The sequence below is a fragment of the Tympanuchus pallidicinctus genome, unplaced genomic scaffold, assembly GCF_026119805.1.
Source record: "Tympanuchus pallidicinctus isolate F22 unplaced genomic scaffold, pur_lepc_1.0 scaffold1, whole genome shotgun sequence".
Classification (NCBI taxonomy): Eukaryota; Metazoa; Chordata; class Aves; order Galliformes; family Phasianidae; genus Tympanuchus; species Tympanuchus pallidicinctus.
Genome location: NW_026294618.1, coordinates 79,498,616 through 79,523,910, shown reverse-complemented (window position 1 = coordinate 79,523,910; position 25,295 = coordinate 79,498,616). Strand labels below are relative to the sequence as shown.

The 25,295-nt window shown below is 58.5% G+C and overlaps 1 protein-coding gene across 6 annotated transcripts; it reads right to left on the bottom strand.

The window, feature by feature from the left end:
• Window positions 1-216: 216 nt before the first annotated feature.
• SLC29A1 (solute carrier family 29 member 1 (Augustine blood group)) lies at window positions 217-24,481 on the bottom strand. 6 transcript variants are annotated; one of them, XM_052693989.1, is made up of 15 exons: window positions 17,548-17,588; window positions 16,087-16,314; window positions 12,589-12,716; window positions 7,108-7,186; window positions 6,426-6,507; window positions 6,054-6,229; window positions 5,730-5,869; window positions 5,448-5,582; window positions 5,184-5,281; window positions 4,728-4,818; window positions 4,517-4,608; window positions 4,264-4,372; window positions 3,911-3,996; window positions 1,514-1,713; window positions 217-1,117 (listed from the first exon to the last, which is right to left on the bottom strand). In XM_052693989.1, exons 4-15 carry the CDS (start codon window positions 7,134-7,136, stop codon window positions 1,006-1,008), a joined length of 1,350 nt encoding a protein of 449 aa, XP_052549949.1. In that variant the 5' UTR covers window positions 7,137-7,186; window positions 12,589-12,716; window positions 16,087-16,314; window positions 17,548-17,588; the 3' UTR covers window positions 217-1,005. The 6 variants fall into 6 exon arrangements, with proteins under 6 accessions (XP_052549949.1, XP_052550203.1, XP_052550028.1 ...); XM_052694243.1 differs by lacking the exon at window positions 12,589-12,716; XM_052694068.1 differs by lacking the exon at window positions 16,087-16,314 and having other exon boundaries at window positions 17,548-17,585.
• Window positions 24,482-25,295: the final 814 nt, after the last annotated feature.

Genomic DNA, 25,295 nt, shown 5'->3' with positions numbered 1-25,295 from the left:
CCCGCGGAGGAGCACAGTGTCGGCAGAGTAGGAGGGCGCTTGGTGTTCCAGAGAGTTCCACGCGACCCCCGGTGGAGGTCGGGCTTCTGCGGGTCCGGGGCGCCGGCCGGTGTGTGGGAGCGGACCGCCGCGAGGCCGTGCAGTTCTCCTCCGCGGCACCAGGCGGCACTGCGGTTACTGCGCGGTGCCCTTTTCCCACAGTGACGGACACAGACACACGTTTCAGTCTTTTTATAGAAAAAGGCAACTGTACATTTACAGATACATTTACAGAGCGCGGGGGGCAGCCGGGGGCAGGCCGCGACTGCCGCAGCCGGGAACCGCCGCCTTCCTCCTGCGGAGGGAGGGGAGCGAACAAAGGCAGAATGAGCAACCGGTTATGTGGGGGCTGAACGCGGGGGGGCAGGGAGAAGCTCTTCATCTGCTGAGCCGCGGTGCTGGCTCTTGGCGTGGACGGGACACGGATATCTCTCGCCCTTCAAACCCAGCGGCCCAGGGTCTGGCAGTGTGGGGCTGGCAAGGCCGGCTGGGGTTTTCCCCATCTGCAAGTGTCTCCAGTGGGAGAAAAGCTGCAGTGTAGGATGAGGGGAGGGAGAGGAGAGGGAGAGGATGCCTGCAATAAGAGCAGGAGGGGGAGTAACACTGGAAACCAGCCTTCAGCTCTGCCTGCCGGAGAGGAGGAGGCTTGCAATGGCTTTCGGCCTTGAGCTGGGGAACTTCTGTGTCACAGGAGGCAGATGGACCTCAGTGAGGTCCTGGGCATTTTACACACAACACGGGGAAGGCAAAGGCACATAGGCCTGAAGGCATCACACAGCCAGGCATGGCAGGAGCCACACCAACCCTGGAAGAGTGGAACCGTCCCTGGATGGAACATCTGCTGTGGCAGCGCGATTTGGCAGGGGCAGGAGTGAGGTGTTATCACCCCACAGCACAGAGGTGTCCAGGGCCTCGGAGGAGGATGCGGAGCCATTTTGGTATGCCTGCACCCTCTGGGTGCCTCTGCTAGATGAGAATTTGGAACAGGAAAGAGACAGCGGCTCCTAGGGCCAAGCCCAGCGTCAGGAAAAAGGCCATGACTGCTCCAGCTGTCTCTGCTTCATGGGCAAGTACTTTCCTAGGAAAGAAACAGGTGTCAGACTCATCCTCACGACGCATGCCCCACGCCCTTGTTGGAGCTCAACTGAGAGATGGGAGGAGACCCCAGCAGAGGCAGAAGCAGTGTTATTCTGCCTCTGCTGGGGTCTCCTCCCATCTCTCAGTTCTTCTGCTGCAGAATGGCAAGGAGAAACCCCACCTCACTCCAAGAAACCACCTCCACATCACGGGCTCATAAAAAAGACAAAATGCTTCAGGCAGGCTGTCTCAAGCTCTAGCATGAAGGCCACCCCTCCCTGACCCCTGTGCTGAAGTGTTGCAGCCTACTCAGATGCCCACCCAGATGCCAGGGCTGGACTTGGGCTGCCACCCATGGGTGAAACCAAATTTTCCCCCATCCCCAGAGCTTACTCACTTGGGCCCGAAGCACATGCAAAGGCTGGCCAGGTAGCCATTGGAGATGGAGAAGAAGATCATGAAGATGATGTACCAGGCATCGTGAGAGAATATGACGGGCAGGTGGTTTCGGGGTTGCACATTGCACAGCATGAAAAGGGGGATGAAGATGACACGTAAGACCACCATCACCGGCAAGAGGCAGCTGTCCTTCCCGGGCTAGGAGAGAGACACAGAGTGTAGCTGAGAAGTGGGCGCTCCCTATCCTCCGGTGTGCCAGCAAGGGCTATAAAGAGGCTGTCCCTCTTCTGCAGGACTTTTTCTGCTGCAACAAATTCCAACATCACCAAGTGATACAAGGGGCAGATCAGGGTAGCTCCTGAGCCCCTCTGTGCAGGGCTCCCAGACCCACAGCTTCTGCCTGCCATCCTCTGGCATCCACTGTCCTGCTCCTGCAGCCTGCTGCATGCAGCTCCAAGGTTTCTCCCTGCATCTGTAATAGCTATTTGAGGCTGAGAGTGCTCTGCCCTCTGTATTCCCAGCCCTGGTTGTACTCATTAGTCTGTCACTCTCTCCTCAAGCCAGATATTCACCCAGTACCTGGCCGTTCCCCAGAAGAGAATGCCCACTTAGTGTGCTCTTGTCCCTCAAAAAGAGAGGAAAAACAACAGGGACTGTTCAGATTTGTTAGCATAGCTGTGAGTGGGAAACATTCCCTCCCCAGGGTGAAAAGATGGAGAAGTTTGATACTGCTTGTTCCTTCCCTACCTCTCTTGGGCTGCATCAGACTGGAAAGCACCCCCTGCTCAGCTGCTGCTCTGGGACTGGGTGCAGGACTCGTGGTGAGGAAGTCAGCGTGCAGAGGAGATGGACAGGCCACCAGTCCCACCATAACTGGCCACTGCCCTGCAAATCCCATCCTTAGCTGACTTGGAGAGCAGCAGTGCTAGAGCCAAAATACAGAGCTGAGTCTGGGATCAACTGCTAAGCCCCTTCTGCAAACAACAGGGAGTGAGGACAGCCTTATGCACACACACGCAACCTCTTCCTGCTGCAAACCATTGCACAGGCCAAGGCCAACCGAGGTGAATCGCCTCTGGCACCCCATGGCCTGCAAACTGGGCTTTAAACAGCTCTCCAACCTCCCACGCCATCCCCCAGCCAAGTGGGGCGAGATCCAGCAATCTGGGAAAGGGATTATGCTTGGACTGTTTTGGACAGTGCTGGGAAAGGCATGGATTGAGTAATGGCCTCCCCAAATCCCAACAGAGTTTTTGGATGCGCAAAGTTGGGACAAAGCAAGAGGCACTGTCCCCATGCTGTTGTGCAGCTATGATGAAGGCAGTCCCTGGTACAAGATGTGCCTGGCTCTCTCCCGAATCCTCTCAGCGAGAAAATGATGACAAGACCCTGTGGTCTGAAGTGAGAGGAAGCCCCCAGCTGCCCTGGAGGTGGCAGCCCCTCCTTGGCTGGCAAAGCCATGGGACACTTCATGAACACATGGCAAAGATGATGCCAACTGTTGTGTCTGTGGGAAAACCAGCGAGAGCAGCAAGATGTTTTTCTTGCAGAGCAGGGCCCCAACCAGGGAAATGAGGCACAAACCACACCACAGTCAGACTTTCCACCCAGTGCTGTTTTGGAAATGTCCCCTGCTGGGTCATCACACCACTAGGGCTGTGGCCTGGACACCAGTCAAGGCAGCCTGCAGCCAAGGCTGGGGGCAGCCAGCAGCCATAGCCAGGGGAGAAGCAGCTCTAGGCAGCAGGGCAGCCCAGCACAGCCAGGGCCGGACAGACCCTGCATTGCATGCTGCTGTGAAGAACTTCTCTAAACAAACAACCTGAACAATACAGGGGAAACAGCGCTTGGGGGGTGGGCAAGGGGCAGGAAGAGACACAGACAGACCCCTTCCTCACTGCCATCATGACTCCCACCGCTCAGCCCAAGGCACAGCAAGATGAGAGCAAGGGACCAGGGCATGGGAGGGGATAATTCCACGAGCTGCATGGTGTGGTTCTGCTCTGCTGCCAGGATAATGCTCTTTAAAGCAGCTGTGTACTGTGCGGAGGCCAGAGGTTTTATTTCAAGCTGCCCTGTCTTTCACCCTCTTTCACTGCCGCCATCCTGCCTGGCTGTTTGCATAGCTGCAGTGAAGGTTTGTTTACAAAGGCTGAAATAGAGGAGACAGCTTCATCCAAACCATGCTGAAAGAAGCCTGGGAGGAGAACAGGATGATACTGTGGCTTTCAGCTCTAACCCTTTCTGTAACCCTCTAAATCTCCGCTTCGGGCTTACAGCCAGAGCAGGAGTCAGCTCTGTGCCTACTTCCTCCTCCAAGCCATGGATGGCAGCCCCAGTGAGAACCATGGTCAAAGGGTATGGGGATGGAGAGTGCTTCCTGCCGCCAGCTTACCCATGTGAAGAGGGCAGTCAGACTCCGTCCCATCCAGTCAAAGACATTAAATATCAGGAAGCAGGAGACTGAGATGAAGTAGAGATCTGCAGGAGGGGAAGAAGGTCAGTGACAAGCCCAGGACACCCAGCTGATTGCACAGAGACTCTCCTTCAGGCCTAGGGTCCTCCTAGTTTCCCACTAAGAGCTGGAATGCTCTTCCAAGCCAGACTGGTGTCTGCATCCAAACCTTCATGCACAATGGTCTTCCCTTTCCCTCAGGCACCCCTACTACTTCAAGCCCCACTTTCTTTCCTCCCATTTAGCTTGTTTCCAGTTTCCTCCTAGCCCACCACACACCTGGCTTCACTTACCCCATTTGTTTTCCTTTCCAAGGGTAGTGGATACCTTAGCTGTGATGGAAGGAAAGACCCCAATGGTGACGGTGAAGACTAAGCAGACAGACACTGCCATGACCCAGAGCTAGGAAGATAAAAGAAAGAGGCTGGTACCAAACACAGGGCAAGAGACCAGTGCAGGGGTGGTCTTCTCTCCCCACGCCTTCCTGCACCTGTGTTCATACCCTGACACAAGGAGAAGCACAGGGGTTGCTGCCAACTCACAGACCTTCTTAAAAATGGAGATGACCGAGGGCTTTTCATCCGGATTGTGGACAGGGATGATCTTTGAGTTATTCTGCTCCATCCCATTGGGCTCATCTGCAGGGAAAAACAAACACAGGGCATAACAGACCCCACAAAGCAGGGATCTAACTTAGTCCTGTCTCAGTCTTCCCCTCAGCTCTTCTTCCTTTGTTCTTCTCCTCTCAGCCCCTCACCTTTCTTAATCAGGTCTCTCTTGGTCTCCAGCTCTGCGTTGTACACACGGTACTCTGTCTTGTCCTTCATGGAGTAGTACCGGAAGAAATCCTGCAGATCAACCACAGAGAACTCAGTCAAGTGTGAAGAAAGAAGGCTGCCAGGGAACCGGCACCTGAGACTGTGTTGATAATGGCAAACAGTGCAAGATGGACGAAGTATTCCTTCCACTTGTGTCTGACATATATGCTTCTCCTGCTCATTCAGAGGCCCACTTCCACATTATCCTAAGGATACCACAGGTATCTGAGGTGAGAAGTACCACAGAGAGCTGCTTTGGGACACTGGGCGTCCTGCCCTGACACAGGAGGTGGAGGCTGACAGAAGCTGTGGTGCTGTTGGACCAAGATTCTTGTGCTGGGATGTGCAAAGGTCTCATTTCCTCATGCTCTTCCCCACTAAAAATAAAGTCTTACCATGCGAGGTAGAAGGATGTAGGAGACGACAGCCAGCAGAATCGCCACACAAGCCGTGGTGAAGTAACCAATGTAACTCTCTGGTTGCTGAGCACCAACTGGGAGCACAGGAAGAGAGGAGACATGGAGGAAAAGGAGGAGGATGAAGAGGGGCAAGAGGAGCGAGGCCCTGCTGCCATCTCCCACATCAAGAGGGTCCAGCATGACCCCACTGCCCCCTGTTGACAGTAATGCATTGTCATCTGCAGGGTGGGGATTACTTACTGCTGATACTGATTATCATTGCCAAAGCTGCAAAGATGCCTGCCAAGCCCTGCCCACTCATGATGGGAGCTGTGTAGCTGGCAGGCAGGAGCCCGGCCAGGCCAAAGAGGCTGCCCTGCAGCATGGCGCCAAAGGCTGCAAAGGGAAAGATAAGCAGAGATGAGAAACCAAAGGCAAGGATGGGCTGCACCTCTGTGGGGAGCCAGTGTCACAGCCCTGTAGGACCAGGGAGGGTACCCAACCTCCTCTTTTCCTTGGGCTCTTTCCCAATGCCTTACTCACAGTTGATGAAGACAATGCTGATCATGGTGAAGACAAAAAAGGGAAGAGGCTCCATGGTGACCTTCACCATAATTGCAGTGATTAAGAACACCAGCCCAATGGCCACCAGGCTGCCCGAGATGCGGATCTGCTGGGGAATCCTGCAAGAGAGGGTGGTGTGGGTGAGGACAGCACAGCACCTAGAGGTCTGCAAAGTTCTACTGCAGTAGTTGCAGCCAAACCACAGCACAGGAGAACCAAGCTTTGCCTTTGGACTGAATGGCTTGGCACAGTGTCAAGACAGGATGTGGGAGCTGGCAAGAGCAAGAATAGGGCAGGGCTCACCGCTGATGGATGAAGGAGTTGAGGCAGGTGAAGATGAGGAGGGGCACCATGGAGCAGAGAGTCATGAAGTTGTCAAACATGGACTGCAGGTAGGAGAGTTCTGAGGCAGTGCCCATGCTGGTCTGGTTTGAGAGGCAGCTTGTGTTCTGTGGGTCTGCCAAGCGGTCGATGAAATACTGCAAGGAAAGGAAGCAGGTGGAGCTGAGGTCCTCCAAGAGAGGTCACCCGTAAGCCCTGTCCAGCCCCACACCCAGCCCAGGACCCCTCCTGCTACCTCAGTGCCACGCATCCCATGCAAATCACCCACACTTCTGCCTCCTGCCTGGTGCTCAGAGGTGGCACAAGGTGATCAGTGCCAGGGCAAGCCCTCACCTGCCTGGCAGTCATGAAGAAATTCCATGGCAGCAGCGTTCCCAGGCCAAGGATGAAGAAGATCAACCAGACAGCCTTGTACCTGCAAAGGAGGCAGAGAAGTGTGGAGCAGGACGACAGGCAGGGCAGGGGACAGGCGTCACTTCTGGCTGTCTCCAATCCCACTGTGAAAGGCACCAGGCAAAGAAGGGAGGATGAAATTCACAATCTGGCATCATCTGTGGGTCCAGTGCTCTTAATAAGCAGAGGAGATTCTTGATAAAGGACGGCACAAAACATCTGTTATCCTTTCTCTGGCCTGGGCTCTTTTGAGTGAACGTGGCCAAGAGGGGGGGTTTCCAGAAAGCTGTGAAGGCAGAGGACACTCCCCACATGTGGCACCCAGCCACGCAGCGACCCTTGCCAGAGCTGGGAGGGAGCCTCGCCAGCCAGGAGCAGTGGGGCCATGTCCCAACGCTAGGGACTGTTTACAGCCCATTTGTTTTGGAAAAATTGATAGAGCATCTTAGGGAATGGGTTCCACAGCCAGAGATGGAGTAGCTGCTCCCTGCCTGGCCAGAGAGCACACATCCATAGGGCTAGCAGTGAGATTTAGTGCCCAAGCCCCCAGGTGCTGAGCCCCACGTTATCCCAGATTTCCCAGTATCTTGAATGTGCCCCCACCCCAACAGCCTGGCATTACCTGTCCTGTGGTCCATCTCTTGTTGTCATTGTGCGTGGTGAGGGTCAGCACGGGTCCCAGCAAGTCTTGTGGTGGCTCTCTGGAAAGCAAACAGAGGGCTTTACGAGGGAATGAGGCCAAGCAGGGGCAGCACTGGCTTTAACCTGATGGCCTGGTTGACTCTGCGGGACTACACAGCGTCAGGAAACAGCAATAGCATTGCTCAGCAGCTTGGGAGACCTATGGCTCAGAGCCCTTAGCTGAGGGGTTGTGACACAGGGCTTTATGCTGCTGCTCAGGAGCCTGTCGTTCCAAAAGGAAACCTGCCCCCATGACATGCCCGTGCTGCTCCACTCCAGCCACCTGCCACTCCACTGCAGGATCTTAAAGGATTTGTAAGCCTGTGACTCTGCCCTCAATCCTCAGGCTGTGACCGAAGCATACATGCAATGGGCTGTGTCCTTCCCCCCTGCCCTCCCCACGTCCTTGGAGGTACAGAGGAACAAAGGACACGTTTTATCCAGTGGTTTCTCAGGTCAGAAACACACAAACCCTTCTTTTCCACATACTCCTTCCGTGAGGCTGTAGCAGCCCTTCCTAGGAAAGCCAAGGGCACCCCGGGCACTGCTCACTCCCTCTCAGCACCCCCTGCTCTGGGCCCAGCCCGTGCTGCCACTCAGCACTGCTTTCCCCATAAGCGCCCGCCCTTACAGACACAGCCCCGGGGCCCCTGATCCAGACCCCATCCCTCGGCCCCCTCCCTACCCCTCAGGCATAGCAGAATCAGCCCCCCGCAGAAGCCACAGGCCTGCCTCGTTGTTTTCCCCTCAGGACAGCGCAGCATGGGGCATTCATCCACTTCTCCAAGCTATTGCAGCAGGGCTCCACGTGCTCAACCCCCCGCACCGTGCCCTCCCTCAGCCGCCTGCTCGGCCTCCCTCCTCTCCTGCGCGGCTGAGGGCTGCAGCATCCTTGCCTGCCAGCAGCAGCCTGCCTGCCAGGTAGGACGGCCATGGGGGCCGGCAGAAAGCAGCATGCTGGGATCTGTAGTTCAAGCAAGGCTCAGCCCACATTAAAGGCAACGGAGGAGCGCGTGTGCTTCCAGGCACGGCTCACATCCTTCATATCAACTGCCTTGCAGAGGAAGGTGGCAAGGGGTAGTGCAGTCCTGCAGGTTGTGCATGGCATGGCAGCAGAGCGTACCCACAGCCCCAGCAGCCTGATGCAGCACGGCTTCCTATCTTCCCACATAGACTGAGACAGCTCCCGTTTGCCCTTGTGAGCCACCAATGCTTCCAGAGAAAACGCAGTAAAATCCCCTCCTGAAAATCCCCTCCTGGCAGCCTGCCAGCATCCCTGCAGGCAGGAGGCAGCCTGCTCCCTGGCACTGGATTAGCAGGGGGCCTGCGAGCGTGACTGTCATCCCCATAGGAAGAAATACTGCCGGGGCCACTTGTTGTCCCTGAGAAACAGGTGGAAAGCTCCAGCGCACCCTGCAGCCCTCAGCAGGCCGCCCTTCACCCACACAAGGCCTCAGCTCTACTCCCAGACCACCCCCCATCTTCCCTGGGGTGACAGTGCTGTCCTGAGGAGCAGAGAAGGGAGCTCTGCCGCAGACACAAGCGCGAAGGCCGGTGCCAGGGCAAGCCCTAATCACTGATCCCACCCTATGCCCAGTGAATTTGAAGGCAGTGCCTTTCCCCCTTCTTCCCCAGCCCCACCATTCTCAAGAGTGCTCAGGTCACAGGGGCCAGAGCCACGTGCCCCTGACAGCATCTGCAGAGGAGGCGGAGGGAGAGGTGTCAGGTACCACAGGCGGCGGGCAGCCAGCAGCATGCAGGGCATGACAGCGCTGGAGCAGCAGGCAGGAGCCAGCAGGACAGGACTGGGGTTTGAGGAGTGCTTCCCTGGTGCTGTCTTTTCCACCGCCACCTGCTTCCGTGCTTCATCAACAGCCCAGCCTCCTTGGCAGCAATGCCCTGCCGCAGCCTCCTACCAGCTTTGTTTGTTTTCTGTCTCACTTTGCTAAATGCCTTCTAATTTTTTTCCACTAAGAGACAATCTGTGCCAAGGGGCATGCGGGTCAGTGCTCATTACGGCTGGAAACACGTCCAGCTGCCAGCTCTTACAAACAACACTATAGTAAACAGAAAAGATCAAACAAACCAACACAAGCAACAGGTGGCAACAGTGCTCCAACCAGGTGAGAGCAGCTCTACAATCACAAATCCAGAGCAACCCTGTGACAACAGACCAGGGATGGTGCTCCGTGCATCCTCAGCCCCCAGCACCTCCAAGGACCTCAGCCATCTGCCCTGCCACGAGGGCATGGGAAAGGAGGAGCAGTTCAAGGCCTCTGCGTGTGGACATCCGCTTACTCCCAGGCACGGAGCAGTTCATTGCAAGCGTGGAAGTGATGTGTGAACGGAAGGAGCAAGAAAAGAGCACGAACTGCTAAGCAAACAGCAGCTGTCCCCTTTGACCACATTCAAACAATGGAGAGCCCAATTGTAATTGCCCGTTTACTCAGCACAAAGGCTCAGGCACATGCTGGGTGACACCTACTGTTGGGCCAATGCCCGAGAACCCACAGCAGGGACAGCCGTGGCGCAAAACGCCCAACCTCTGCAGAAAAACTGGCACTGCAGGACAGCCACGCCTGCAGGCAGTAGTTTGTCACCCAGCTCTGGAGATTTCCTTTCTCACGCATTGCCCTTCTCCTGCTCTGCTGCCTGGCTGACGGAAAGCAGAGAATATGTCCGGCTTCCTGTGGTGGAGCAGTTCCATGGCGGTGGTAGGGATACAATGGGTCTCCTCCAGCTTGTTAAAGCCAAGCCCTTTCTGCCACCTTCGCCATTCTCAGTGAAGGGGCTACATGCAGGCAAGCTGCAAGCACCTCAGCACCCTCCTGCTGCTACTCGCTTTGCAGGAATGTGATCAACAGTTCCTACTGGTGCCACCAAGGCAGGGCAGGGCCAGATGCGTCCCCAGGCTTATAGCCCATTCTGGGGCCAGCGGGGTTTGCCTGCAGGCAGGGAGCAGTCCTGACAAACATGTGCAACATGAAACTCTGGTGGCTGGGATTCAGCTTCAAGATTCCACCTCCAGCCAGATCCCCTTGTACATCCAGAGCTGAGAATAATGAATGCCTGCTTTCTAACACTCCAACTTGAGTCTGAGTGAGTTTCCTCATCGACCAATTTACTGTAACACGTAGGCTCCCCTACCTTGCTCTGGCCATGCCAGTCTAGTCTCTTCATTTGTAGTCACCATCCCAAGTACCTCCACCGCTGGCTGTGAGCACGCCTGCTGCCCTTCCCAAGAGGCAGATCTGCATGGCTGCCTGTCTCACTGGACCAGGAGCAACTCAAAGTGGGGGCCATGCCTTGTGGCAAACCAGAGTCCAACAGAGGGCTAAAGTCAGCACCGATTAAGTATGAGAGCAGCACAGGCATGGAGAACAACACCCTGACTGCTCTCCCATCTCCAAGCAGTTCCGCTACTCAGCTTGTTCTATGTTTTATAACCCACAGAAGGTTTCACTTCGTGAGTTTTTCTACTTCCTTTGCAATCTGGGAGCCCTTCAGCACCCTGTGGCAAAAACCTCCCCCATGGCACAGCATTGCTATGGGCAGCTCTGCTAGCTCCTGCTCTTGATTCACACTAGACACGCATCGGACCCCTTTTTCATGCCAGCCATGACTCTCCAGGCTCTCTCCAGGCGCGGATCCCAGCCACCCTACATCATGTTTTCCAAACAGAGAAATTCTAGCTCACTTAGTCATAGGGAAACAGCTCTGTGCCTTTGATCCTCCTTGCTGCTTTTCTCCAACTCTTTTCCCAGATCCTTTTGGAGATGGTGGGGCCACAATAGGAGCGGTGGACTGGGGCGATGGCACAAGGCTCTCTTGCTTTGTTTGTGCTTTGTCACTCACGAGGAGTGACAGAGGCTCTTCTTCAGGGAGTCGACGTGTTTTTATGACCCTGGCTGCCCACAGAGCTATATGAAATAACCCCAGGTCTTGCTGCGAGTGGTCAGCTCGGGGCGTAACCTCGTCTGCAGATTTGGGACGATTACTTCCCTTTGCGTATCATTCGATATTTATCTAAACTGAATTTCATCCTCCTGCTGCCTGCTGTTGTAACGCTCCTCTGTGCTCTCTGTAGCTGGCATTTGTCCCCACGAACCTGAGTAATTTGATAGCATCAGGCAAACTCTGTCAGCTCATTGCTCATTCCCTTTTCCAGGTCACTCATGACTGCTGAAAAAGCATGGGACTGAACACAGTGATCTCCTTCCACCGCAGAAACTGACCACTTACTCCTACGCCCTGCTTCCTGTTTTTCACCAGTGTTTGAGCCATGTGAAGACCTTCCCTCCCTAAAACCTGGGCTGAAAGACCTGAACGTGTTCTGCAAAGCTGTGTACCCAGGGGCTTACTGGGCTGCTGTGGCAGGCAGCACAAACAGCATTACCAGCCCGTTTTTCCCCGAAGTTCTTACCAGCCCTTCTTAGAAACCAGCATCACATTTTCCCCCTCCCCTTTACATCACAAGGCAGAAAGTACTTCTGCAGCCCCACTGAGGGCCATGCACGGTACACAGTTGTTACCCCTCAGCATTTCCCGGGGAAGCATCCCAGCTCCGAGACACCATGTCAGCCTGGAGCTCGCTTCACCCTACCCCCTCCGCGCGCTGGGAGAAGGGAAGGCTGCTCTCCCTGAGCCTGCAGCCCAGGATCCCCACTGCCTCCTCACTGGGCAGGAGATAGGTTGGATATCCTCGCTGCCAACACACGGGGCTGTTATCTCAGCTGCCGGGTGCCGCACGGAGGCGGGGGGCATCCAGTCCTGCTGTATGTTTTGAGTCACATGCAGCAGCTGCCTGCAGTCCCTTATCAGGGCGGCTCAAGGAGCCCCAAGCAGTTCCCAGGGGCCTCTGTCAGGTACAGCCACCCAGGCACGTGCGTAAATTAAGCCGGAAAGGAGGGCTCTTATCACACCCTCCATTTATGTGTTTAATTTGACAGGCAGAGCACACTCTGTCCTCAGCATGCCAATTATACCCCTGTGACATGCCTGGCGTCAGGTCGCTCACCTGCCATCAGCAGCACCTCGGTGACTGCATGCATGGTCACTGTTGCCCATAAATTCCTCTTCCTGGCAGCGGATCCCCACGACCAGAGTCCCCACATCCCCGCTCTGGATGCCAAGTGCGTTTCCAGCTCTGCCACAGGGCTGGCTGAACACAGGGAGCAACACAAGGCAAGCAGCAGGAGGGAGGCCCGAGCAGAGCAGCCCTGACAGATTGCACACACCTGACCCTTCAGCACACCCCAATGCCTTCAATTCATCAGCCAGTGAATTGCTCCTGGCACTCAAGGTGCCCCCAGAGATGGGCACCGCCGCTTGGCATCCCAGCAAGAGCAGCTCCCCAAAGCAGGGTCAGTGACCATCCCCCCATAGCCCAGGGTGGGAGCTTTAATGCCAGTGAGATACTTACCAGGAAGGCAGGCTGGGCCTCGCCCCTGGATCTCGCTAGCTCCAGGACTCTGGTAAAGCCCCGCAAAGCTCTGAGCAGGCGTTGGCTTCAAGGGCAGCACTTTGAAGATGGGAGGGGAGATAGAGGGCCTGGGGGGGGGGAAGGAGATGGAAGGCACCACGTCACTTCTGCGCAGAGAGCTCCCAGATAGAGCCGATGTCAGAGAGGCAGAGATAAGCCACTCTCAGGAGAACATCTGCAGCCAGGAACTGGCAGGTCCCTTCCAGGCAGCACTCCCTCACACCAGGATGGGGCCAAGGCCCTGAGGGCTTTCTGCCGCCCTGCTCATGGTGGGACACAGAGAGAAGGCAGAGGCAAAAAGCTGACAGCTGACTGCAGCATTGGCTTCTGAATGCACAGACCCGCAGTGCCTTCCCTGAGGCAGACCAGTGAGACGTATGCTGGCACCAGCAGCTCCCAGAGAAGGGCACTCACTCCACAACACGGCGCCTTGTGGAAGGCTTGGGAAGAGGTCATAGTTTTCCAGGGTTGGGTCGAAAAATGAGATGAATAAAGCCCTTTTCTCCCCAGGGTGGAGAAAGGAATTTGCTCAGGGCTCCATTCAACGCATCTGCGGAAACCAACAAAGAGCAGAGTCTATGGTGAACCATCTCTGGGGTTCCCAGGCAGTCCTCAGAGGGGCTGCATGGGTGGGGAGGGAAGGGCAAATGGAGGCAAGGGCCCCATAAAGCTCCCACCACACAACCACAGCACTAAGGAGAAGACGTGGTGCAGTGGGCACATTGCCCCACATCACCTCCTGTCTCTTCTGCAGCCAACAACCCCATGGGCTCTGGGGGGATATTGGGGCAAAGGGGTCATCCCAGGGCTGTGGCAGGAAGAGGCACAATGAGAGGAAGCAGAGTTTCCGTTCCCCAATCAAGAAAACCCAATGGGACCCCTGGGATGAAGGGCAGGATGCCCGTAATGTAAAAATCAGCTGGGAGCATAAGGTGCAGCCCCAGGTTGGAGTGGGTCCTCCTTGCTGCGATTAATGCAGCAGTGACACAGACCACTGCCACCAGGACAGCCACTAAGCAGGGCAGAGTTGCCCCAGCTGCACCACTATACGGCTGCCTCCCCATGGGCCATGCTTGGACCTGCTCCACAGGCACCCCCAGAGCAGAGGGGAGAGCCCCAAGGCGGAAGCATGTGGCAACAGAGGTGAGGCAAACACCCGTGGCCAGACGAGTCTGGAGATAAGGGTGAAGGCCAGGCACGAAACCCAGACAGGCTGGGTCAAGAGGGAGCCCAGGGCTCGGGAACGGGGAGGGTGAGCCACACAGCTCCTCCTCCTGGGGCTGTAAGGCTACACCTACCAGCAAGACCATGAGCAGGACTCAAGAGGCCACCTGGCCTTGGGCAGCCTGCAGGGCAGTGGAACGGGCAGGGGAGAGGCTCCCTTCCTTGCCGCAGGACAGAAATACATATGTTATTTTGGGTGCCCTGGCTGACCGCTGCGTTTGGCACCCAATGCCTGCAGCCCTGCTGGAAATGGGATGCCAGGCAGGAAAGCAGGTTTGGCAGCCGCTGCGGCCCACGCAATGCAGCTGCCAGCTACCAGGGATCAGCTCACTCCTCATAGGGCCACAGCACTTTGCACAGCCTGAGCCGTCCTCAGCTGCTTGCTGCCATTTTATGATGGATGGGGACACAACAGTGGCACAGCCATCCCCACAAGAGCGAGGGCAGTGTGCAGCCAGAACATCGCTGGCTCAAGGCAGACACAAGTTCTGGAGGAAATAAGTCAGAGAATAAACCTCCCACTCAGCTGTGGGACAGGAAAGCCTTTATGCCAGTGGGGCAGAGCAGGGTGGCGGGCAGCTCCCTCCTACCTCTGCCCAAATCCCAGAAAAGCAGCACCTCGGGCTCTCTCCCACGAGCAGCAGGAATAAACACAGGCACAAGACAGGGACGGGCAGGGCACAGCCCCTCTGGTTGCTGCCACATCCCTGCAGGCAGCTGCTGCCCGGCACACTGCAGCCCGGCTGCACCACGAACATCCTCAGGGGCACCGTGCCCAGCCTGTGGCCAGCCCTGATATTGCTCATGCGGGAACAGCGCTTAGAAATACATTATTGCAGACAGAATGTTATGTCTGGTGTTGGCTCACAGTACAGTGCCTGCCTCTGAGCCTCCTCAGTGTTAATGTGGGGAGCAGGGGGGAATGAGGGCAGCTGTGAGTCCTGCTGCTGGGAAGGCTGGTGAGGGTGTATGAAGGGGAAGGAGGAGCTGCAGGGGAGGATGGATTGCTTCCTAATAGCTCTGTTGAGCTGCAGCTAGAGCACAGCCTCCCACAGCTGTGGGTAATGCAGCCCTTCTCGGCAGGATGGTGCAAGGAACCAACCAATGCAACATCTACAAGCACTGCACAGCTGCAGGGCCCAACCGTCTGAGACTGCTCAGCCCTCAGCACAGCACAGCGCTCTGCTCCCACAACCCTAATCTCCCAGTCATGGTCACCACCCGTTCCCCTGGAACAATCCCCATGGTTTCCCCAAAAAAACCCTCAGACCAAGCTGCACACCCTAAAGTCCTCACTGCATTCGTGCAGTAGCAGAAGTTTGCAGGGTACTGCAACCCTGCCAAATTGAGCAGTGCATACCACCTCTGCTTCAGCCCATCTGCCCCCGTTATCTTGCTCCTTGCCACGTGCCTCTCCTCGAGGCTCCACAGACTGCTTGCTGAGTGCATTTCCAGCTGTTGATGCCAGCACTGGAAACTTCACAGCGAGATGCTTTCCCATCAGGCAAATCCTAAAGGAAATGAACTATAACAAATCCCAGCAGCACTGATGGGAAGAAGGCAAAACTGCAGCAATCAGCCGGGCTTCCTGCTGGCTGCTTTGCTGTGACCCAGCGGGCAGCGAGATTGCCTGCTCAACACTGACCTAGTGGCTGCTCCCTACCCTGCACAGCAGCAGCACCAGCAGGAACAGCAACAGGCTGGTATAGATGTCAGTGGGAAGAGCTCGGTGCTGGGGGTGCTCAGGAAGATGTGCAGAGGTCAGTGGAGTTTGCACTCTGGGATCAGATTAAATTAGCAACAAAAGCAAGCAAACAGCGCTCAGCTGACAGTAAAGAATGCGTTTTGCAGTTTCCCTGACAATTCCCAAGGTCTTGGCTGTTACGCTGGATGAGAAACAACTGAGGTGAGCATTCATCTCAGAAAAACACAGGAGGGTGCTTGCCAGCCTCCCAAAGGCCCTGCTTAGGGCCGTGCCACCTGGACAGGGGAGGTGGCTGCTGCCAGTGCCCTGTCACTGTATGGCCACTGTGAGCCCTGTCCCAGCCCAGGAACCGAATGGAACAGGTCAGTGAGGGCAGCAGCCACGGGCAAGCAGGTGCCTTGTGCTCTGCACCCTGGTTTCCTCCTGGCCCACAGGAAGGTCACAGCAGGGCAGAAACAAAGCCTGTGGCTTAGCTTCAAAGAGGAGGAGGCTCATTAACAACATCTCACCCTGAGATAATGAGAGCAGGGATGCCACGATGGGGAAACGATGCCAGCGTTTAATCATGCAGTGCAGGGAGTAACAACTGAAGGATGGAAGTGTCCTTCTACCCCAAGAACCAGGTCCATTTGCTGGGCCAGGATGCAGTAAGCTTCATCCTCATCTCCCTTCCTCCTCACTCTGGGTACCTGGCACAGCTCTTCAGCATTTTCTCAGTGACCTGAGAGCAAGCCAACCTGGAAGCAAAAGGCAGCAGCAGCACTCAGGAGGATGCAGGTGTGATGTGTGCATTGCTGCTGTACCGAACAGCTCTCAGACAGCTGCACAACCAGAGAGAAAAGCACACTGTGCCATCACACCCCGGGTTAGCTCTGCAGACTGGAGCAGATCCAAAGGAGCACGAGGCAGGCCGGCAGCCCACAGGAGCTGGGAGCGGAAACACTGCCGCCAGGCTGGGATGCTCTGCTGCAGGGGAGTGGGATTTCCCATAGCAGCATCCACAAAAGTCCTCTCAATTGTATCCGTTCGCCACAGGCAACTGCGGGGCATCCCAGCTGCTTCCTGCTTCGCAGCAGCGAGGAAGCGCATCCAGCTGTGGCCAACAGCTGCACGAATCCCTCCTGCCTTTCAGCCCTGGGAATACTCAGGGCTGAAGGATACAGGCTCGCTTGTGTGAGATCCCACAGCCCTTGGGCTCAGCCTCCGCCTCTTTCCACAGCACCGCAGCTCGGCCGCCTGTCTCCGAGACTGGGGAGTAACGGCGGAGGTGGGGAGGACAGCACGGCAGAGAGCAAATGGGGCTCTCTGTGCTCCTACACCAGACCCGATTCGCAAAGGAACACTTGTTGGCTCCTCTCGCTGCACGCCGCGAGCATCTCCTCGCGCGGCACCTGGGCAATTCCGCTCGGGGCCCCACAAGAAGAATTCCCAAGCGGGGAGGCGGGGAAGGGGGGGGGGGAAAGGCAGCACGTGGGGCCGGGCGGCACGTGGCTCCGGACGCGCCTTCCCGCAGATCGGGGCGGCCCCGGAGAGCCGCGCGGGAGGACGGGCACGGCGCCGGCGGAGCTCCGCGGCGCACCCAGCCGCGCCCGGGGCCCGGCACGCCGGCCGGCGCGCTCCGCGCTTTGCTCCGCCGAGAACTACGGAAGGGAACTCGGCGGTCCCGCGAGAGGGAAAAAACCCCGCGTCCCATGCGGCGGCCAAAGCGCCGAGCATCCCTCGCGGGCGCTCGCCCCGTCCCCGTTCCCCTCCCCCCCTCGCCCCTGAGAGCCGAGTCCCCGCCGCCCCAACCGTTTCGGCAGTCCGCCCGCTCGGAGCAATCTCTTCCTCTCCGTTTTGCCGCCTTCCGCGCCAAGCGGGGGCCGGGCCGGGCGCCGCCGTCAGAGCCAGGCGGTCCCCGCTCCGCCGGAGCTTCCCCGAGCCCGGAGGCGCGACAAGAGCAGCCCCGGCCGCCCGCCCCCGGCACCCACCTGCAGCTCCCTGCTCTGTGCCGCCGCACGGCCGGGCCGCGCCGCGCCGCTTTTCGCGCCGCCCAGCCCTCCGCGTGGGCCGGCCCTCCCCCTTCGCACCGCCCCCGGAGGCCCGCGGGACACCCCCGGCACGGGGCTGCTGCTGTGCGCGGCGAAGCCCGTGGGGTTTCGCCCCGTGCCCGAAGCAGCGCGGTGCCCTCGTGTCCGGCATAGGCTCCGGGACGAGCGGGCTCACGCAGCCCACAGTAATCGATCGACGTGGAGACCTTCTCCGCCGTCGTTCAAAGCCTATAGTTTTGCTTAAGTGCAAAGGTACATTCTCACCGAGCAGGGTACTTTGTACGCACACGTATCAAGGTTACACGTCTCAGGTGCGGTGTTTCAGGGCACTGCTGCTCCCAGCGCTCCCATCTCCCGCCCCACCACGCAGCCGCAGGCAGGGACTGCAGCTTGGGAGCTCGCTCCCAGTGCTTTCTGCATTAACAAACAGAACATTCCCTGCAGGCAGCCGTCAGCTCGGGTTAGAAATTAAAATTGGAAATTAGACGCTGCCGAGTGTTCCTGCAGATTCCCCACAAGCTCTCAACACGACGCGTCTCCCCTCAGAACCACAGCCAAACACCGTGCTTTCATTCCAAACCAGACCTGCAAAACACCTCTGTGTGAGCAAAAGTCCTCTAAGAAAAAGGCAGTGGTGACACCGATGTCTCCCGCAGGAGGTGCCCTCTCTCCTGCCCTGCTCGGCAGCACCTCTCCCACTGCCCGGTGGCAAACATCGGCCATCTGTTACAGCTCTGTGTTTCTGAACGACACACACCGAGCAGGCGGCCCGGAGCACTGCTGGATAACAGGGCAGGAGCTGCTGCGCACCGGGAGATCCGTATCACACCAAATTAAATTTAAAAGCTCCCATCTGCAATTAAGCTCCTGCGGCGACTTGCAGGCAATGACACATCCCTGCCCGCGGCTGCCTTTCCCGGCCTGCCTTCCCCAGCAGCCCCGCTTGGGAAGGTGTTACTCGGGGCGAGCTGCAGGCACAGCCCTGCTCTTCTCTCCCCACTCTCCCCAGCAGTCAAGGAAAAAAAAAAAAGGGGGTGAGCATCACCCCAAAATGCATAGAGAAGGAAAAAAGCAAAGCAGAAGCTGCAATGGCCCTGCTTTGAGATACCCAGCATCACCCCTCCAGCTCTGAGATCTGCTGCACTGCTAGCTATGGGGCCATGTGGGCTCTGTGGGATCTGGGGGAGCCTTTGTACTGTCCTGATCCGGGCCCCGTGCCTCCAGCTGAAGGGTCATGCTTGCAGCACAAGTGAGCATTTGAGCATCGATAAAGTGTTAGTGTTATTTATAGACTCCTATCTGAGCTAAAAGCTATGGCAATCAATGCCCTGCAGACAAGGGCTTCTAGGATCTGGTGGTGATAAAGTTCTCGGATACTGTCAGGAGGAGAAACACCACCACATCTCAGCCCAATTTTCCATTACATCTCTGCAGGAAGAGCAGTGGGGGTGCAGCTGCCTCACCCCAGGCTCCCAGCAGCAGCGTGCACAGCTCTTACCATCTCAACATGATGGATCACGTTGCCTAGTTCCCTGCTCTGCCCCTCACCACATTCCCAGGGCTGTGGCTCAGGGCTATGGGAGATCCCACTGACAGCCAGCCTTGGGCTCAGGGATGTCCCAGGACACAGCGCTGTCACCCGGCTTCTCACCTCGGATGGGTGCTGCAGCCTCCAGGAGAGCACACCCAGCTGCAGCGGCCATGTGTGGAGGTGTCCCAGCATGTGGCCTTGGGGCAGACCGAGGGAGATGCTTCCTTCCATGAAGGTCTGTGCTGAGCAAACCCACGTGGGCCAACGCACACCCAGCTGTGGGACCGTGATGCCTTGCTCCATCCTGGCTGGGTGCGGTGCCTGTGCAGAGCGCTGCTCCTGAGCAACTCTGGTGTTGCCAAGCTCACACAATAACAGCTCCCAGGAGAAGCCAACAGCTGAAAAAAGCGCTCCTGCCCAGGCCAGGCACAGCTGGTGCCTCACCCAGCAGCCAGTACCAGCACTACAACTGCACCACAGCACTGCAGCACATGGAGCACAAAGCAGTGCCGAGCAAGGCCAAGATCACAGCACTCCCCTCTCCATGGAGCACTGTGCTGCCAAAGTGCTGCTGCTGGCAGATCATTGTGCTGTTGGAGCCAAGGGAAGACAAGCAGCAGAGCCTCTTCCTTACAGAATATGGGATTCCACTGGTGCTGCTCGTTTGGGAGTGTTCCTTCCCAAACCTCAGCTGTGTACCACAGGCAGACCAACGCCATCACCTGGAGCCCAATTTGCATGCTGTGCCCACAACTGGTTTTCAACAGGAGAATAAACAGGAGAAATGCTCCCCTTTCAGATATGCCTGCTGCCAAGCATTGCACAAAGCTGCCTTTTTTTTTTTTTTTTTTTTTTTTCCTTGTAGCAACTCCCTGCTTCTACTGAAGCAACCAAATCCAAGCAGGAAGGCAAACAAACAGCTGCTTTTGAAGGCGAGAGTGAAACGTGAGGTTCGTTCCAGGCTGTAGTAATGCATCACATGAGCTGGAGAAGTATTCTTTGTACCTCTTGGGCAAAATGCGAGTTTTAGAACATGAGGAGATAGTTACTATTTGTATGCACTCCACGTCCTAAGGAGCCTTGCCACTTGGCGCCCACGCTGAGCTCTGCAAGCGCTCTGCAGCCATACGTTCCTTAACCCACCCCCTCTTCCTGCAGGATGCCATCTCCTTTCCCCTTCATTCGCCACAGACAAGAAACTGAGGTAGCACGAGGACACAGACTGTGGGTAGGCAGGGAGTGGGGAGCTGCATGCCATCCTGTCCCCATCCCACATCCACGCTTTCCACCCCAAATCAAGTGGCCAACACAGGGTCGTGCCACAGACTCCCAGTGGGAACTGAATGATGGACTGCTTTGGCTCTGGGGTGCCCAGATGATGCCTGGCAGAACAGCTGTGGGCACGGAGCTGTTGGGGCGCTCCTCTTACAGAAAGGCCTTTTGCAGAAGTGAGAGCAGCCCCAGCCACCTGTATTGCCTGCAGCCTGCTAGCAGGAGGCAGGGCCATCAAATGCAGCAGGCATGTCAGGGGCACCTCCGGGCCCCCGGGGCACACATGGCTGCTTTGCTCCGTCCGCTGCTCAGCGGAGATGGGAGGAGCCGGCTCCTATTCTGGGCCAAACCCTCTGGCAGCACTCCATGAGTTCGCAGCCACCGGTAAGGCTGTACCCACACAGTAGGGAGGCATCAGGATTAGCAGGCAGAGCAGGAGCAGGGTGGAAGCAGATTAGCGGCTGTATCCGGTTCTGCACACGTGTGACAGGGCAGTAGAGCAGAGCCGTGTACAGAGAAGGAGCGTGTTAATCGGTCACATGGAGGAAAACCCTACAGGCTACTGGAAATCAGTTATAATGCAACTGACCGCAGCGGCCCCGCATGCTCTGGAGGTCCCCGGTTCACACTGCTGAACTCAGTGCAGGCTTCCTTCACCAGTCCCTTAGGGACAGGGCTCTCCTGTCACTGCCTGGGGACACCTGCCCCGTGTTTCAGGGAGTGATGCTCACTTGTGTGCCAAGGTCCCATCCTACACTGCAGACCCTGGTTATGCCATCACCACTGGCAGAGGGCTGCGCTGTCCCACTGCATCTTCCTGCTGCTGGACCTGTGAGATGTGCAGGCAGTGCTGCTGAACTGGGGCCGTGGGGGCCTTTCCACTTCAGCAAGCACAAACAAATCCCATTGTCTGCTGGCTCAGCAAGGGGCCTGGGTGCTTGTGGGGCTCCAGCCTCATCTGTCAGCCTGAGGGGAGGCCCAGGGTGCCCCCAAGGCAGGGCAGCACTGTGAGAACATGGGGCTGGTGCTCCCCTTCAGTGCAGGCTGAGCGCACAAACCCTCTGCCAAAGGTCTTCCTTATTGCTGCCTCCTGGATGCAGCCCTTTTCGCAGTAGTTCCTCCATGCCCGTTCCCTTTCCGCACCCCTGCTCCCCTCCACAGCTCTGCTGCCCCTTTGCTCCCTCTGACAAGCATTTACTGCCTAATGGCAGCTATTAAACAGAGCCACAGGGCAGCTGGTTACTGAATGACAGCCCAGCAGTCACCACACCACACCACCAACATTGTTCCCTATTCCACTGCAAGTATCTTCCACCTGTTAGGAGCTGGGCTGAGACCTTGGGAAATATGGGACAGCACAATGTGAGCTCCTGGTTACAAACGTTAAATTCTGTGAGATGCTCCAAGGCACTGGGAAACCAAAGTCCTGGGGCCAGCAAAGTGCCCTTCCCGTGCAGCCACCATTTTTCTTGCCCCAGGTGTCCTTGGCAGCAGCGTGGCCATACAAACCCAGAGTGGGTGGCCCATTGCTGTGGTCCCCAGAGTCACATCCAGCCCTTGGTGGCAGCGCCAGCATCCCGTGAAGGAGCAAAGCCGCTGGGGAAGGAGCTGGCTGGCACCCAGCCATGCTTGCAAAATGCACGGGGGAGCTGGGAAAGGGATGACCTGCTAGGGAGAAAGGTGAGCTGCTGCCATGCAGTCCCCTTTGTGTCCAAAGCCCGTCTGCACCGAGTGACAATCAGGAGCCATGCCATTCCAAGCATAGGGACAGCGGGCAGAGCCATGTGTGGCTTTCCAGGAGTGCCACCACAGCCAGATGCTGCTCACCCACCATGGGGTTCTTAGGGACAGTGCCATGGGGATGTCAGGAATGGCACCACAGGGACCCTAGGGATGGCACTACAGGGACTGTGGCATGCAACCACCTGCAGAGAGGCAGCTCCCAGGAGCTCTCCTAGCAGTGCCTGCCCCAGACTGAACCCAGCCTGATGGCTGCTGGCTGCTGAGGAGGAATTCAGCTGTGTAAACGCCTGGCACGGCTGACTGGATCCTGTTTGGAGAAGGAAGCCTACCCTGTCATGCTTTTCCCTCTGGGCAAATCAGCGGTGGCTGAATGCTCCCAAACATCTCCTGGGGAGTTGTCCAGAAGGGCCCTTTCCCACAGCTCTAGCACACAGGCCACCATTATTCCCCCCACTGCCAGCCGAGCTCGTCTGCATTCCCAGGCCATAAGAAGGCCCCGGGGCCAACCGGCAGAGTGCAACAATGGGACATCAAAAACAGAGCAAAGCCAGGGGCAGGAGCTGAGCAAACCGAGTGCCAAGGAAGGAGGGAAAGTCTACACTCCCTACCAGCTATCCCCTGGCCTCCATGATTCCACTGCAGAGCGTGACCCTGGGCACGGGATGCGCTGGGAGACGGAAATGCACAGGAGCGCCACCAGGATTTGTTGTGCAGGTGAGGCGGTGGATGGAGCAGGGCACGGTGTGCCACAGAGGGATGCCTCAAACGACCGGCACCTGCTTCTCCCTGGGTATGGGATGCTGAGTACCAGGCTCACCGTGCTCCACGGCATCCCCGGCCCTTGCTTAAAAGCCGGGAGCCCCGCACCCAACCCGTGTCCCGCAACTCATCCCACGCACCGCGTGGACGAGCACACCGGGCGCTGTCGGTCCCGATGCACGGGGTCCCCAAACGCATGGAGGAGCGCGGCCCGGTGCCGCCCTCTGGTGGCCGCAGCCGGCGGTGCGCCCGTCCGCGGAGCTTCGGGGCTGGGAGCCGGGAGCGGTGCGGTGGGGGCTGACTCTGCGCATCCGTCCTCGGCTGCTGGGGACTTGCAGGCGGTCTCCAGGGAAACAGCCTGCCCTTCCTACTAAAGTCCCAAACCCAGGCGATCTTTCTGACAGAACAGAAGGCAAGAGCGGCCCCCGCAGCAGCACCGTCGGCTTCCCATGAAATCCTCCTTCCGAGGAGGAGCTGAGGGCACCGCCTGCTCCTCGCCTTTTCCAGTCCCTGCAGGATCCGGCATCTCCAGAACCTCGCCTGCCTTTCGCTGATGCGGCGACCGGATTTGCGGAGCCGGGGAGCTACGCCGCTTTTGGGATGCGATGCCAGGGGGCCCATGGGATCCCTGCAGAAAGTCACAGCTCCCGGAGCAGCCGGCGAGTTCCCCGAACGGCAGTTTCCCGCTGAGCCCTCGCGCTCCGCCCTACACGGGGTCGGAACACTGCGAACTGACGGCCGGCTGCCCCGGACCTCGCACTCGGCACGGGCGCTGGGACAGCACTCGGGGAGGACGGAGCGATGGGAGCGGAGCCAGAGCTGAGGGCGGGCGCTCAGCGGTCAGTTTTCAAATAAAAGGGTCAGGGGACAGTGTGTGATTGCGCGAACAAGGGGCAAGCGAGGTCCGAGCGGTACAGGGAGCGCTCCACGGTGCTCCCCAGGAGCGCGCAGACACACGGGAACTGTCCCAGCGCGGCTAGAAGCACGCTGGGGCCCAAGCCCCGTCGGGCAGCCGTTCATCCCGCAGCACCCCGACGCCTCAGTACCACAGCACCCCCGCCCTGGGGGCACGCGTGCTTACGTGGTCGTTCCAGGGCTGTAGGGCTGCGTCCCGCTGCTGCCGGCGGACCCCGCGCTGCCAGCAGTGCCCGCTGCGGTCGCCGGGTCGTAGCGCTGCCCTGCGCCAAGGACGCGCGGTGCGGAACGGCCCTCGGGTCGGCTGCGGCGTCCTTGTCTGCGCGGGGCCACAGAACCGCACAGCCCGGCTCAGGGCCGGGGCAGAGGAGCGTGGCGGAGCTCGCTGCGGGGAGGGGGCAGCGTGACCTTGCGGCGGGGCGCCCCGCAGCACAGTGCGGCTCCCCGCGGGGCTCCCTCTCCGCTCACCGGGGGAACGCTGCAGGACCGCCGCCCACCCTCCTCCTGTCCCCCATCCGCCCCGCCGTTACCTCCGGGCTCGGCGATGATCCCTTCTGCTGCGGCCCCCCCGTCGCTCCCCGGGCTCTGGCAGCAGCCAGCTCGGCGCGGCTCCCGGCGGCTCAGCAGGTGGAGGGGTGGCTGCGTGCGGGCGCGGATTAGCGGGGGGAAGCGGCGTCTACCATAGGAACGACGAGCGGCATTCGTCAGCGGGGCCCAGCGCCGGGGCGGGGGAGAGGGGAGAGCGGGCGGGGGGCCGGCGCCCGCTCCTCTGTATGCTGTACGCGGCTCTGCCCGCGGTCAGCAGGTGCCACAGCCGGTACGGAGCCGGGCCATCGCAGGCCACTCGCTACGGGCCGACTGTGACACATGGACCCAGGGGGAGGGGGGGCCTCCGCCAGGCTCCCCAGCAGCTCCGGACCGAGCCGGCACCTGCCGGGATGTGCGCTCCAGCACCGCGCTGGCCCCCGCCCAGCACATCTCTCAGCCCCGTGCAGCTCCTCTCTTCCCATTAAGGCAGCGGAGCGCGCACGGGTCGGGAGGAAAACGTGCCCGAGCCAAGAGCCGAAGCCGAGCGGGGGCAGCGGCCTGGACACCTCCCGCCTCCTCTGAGCCTCACGAAGCCCCCCGCCCGGCGACAGCCGCCCCTCTGCCGTGCCCGGCCCCAACCGCGGGGACGGAGCGAGGCGCTGGGGTGGGGGGAGCGGCTCCCTGCCCGCGCTGCGGAGCTGGGCGGCAGCCAGCCCGGTTATTTTAAGCCTTGTCCTCCGGCTGCGGAGGAGAGGCAGTGCCACGGATCCCGCTCGGTCTCCCGGTCCCAGCCTCGGAAACGACCCCCTTTTCCCTAGCGCTGGCACACAGCAGTGTCCGTACGAGCTGCTCCTTTCTCTTCCTCACAACCACGAACCAGAGAGGCTGAAGCCAGCACGGCCCAGAGTTGCTACTGCAAAACAACCTGCGTGTGGGAAAC

Coding starts and splice junctions, on each gene's coding strand:
- SLC29A1 (XM_052694330.1), bottom strand. CDS start 7,136: ATGACAACAAGAGATGGACCACAGGACAG. Junction 6,230..6,425: donor TCTTCATGACTGCCAGGCAG/GTGAGGGCTTGC, acceptor CTTTCCTTGCAG/TATTTCATCGACCGCTTGGC. Junction 4,819..5,183: donor ACATCCTTCTACCTCGCATG/GTAAGACTTTAT, acceptor GTTGATCTGCAG/GATTTCTTCCGGTACTACTC.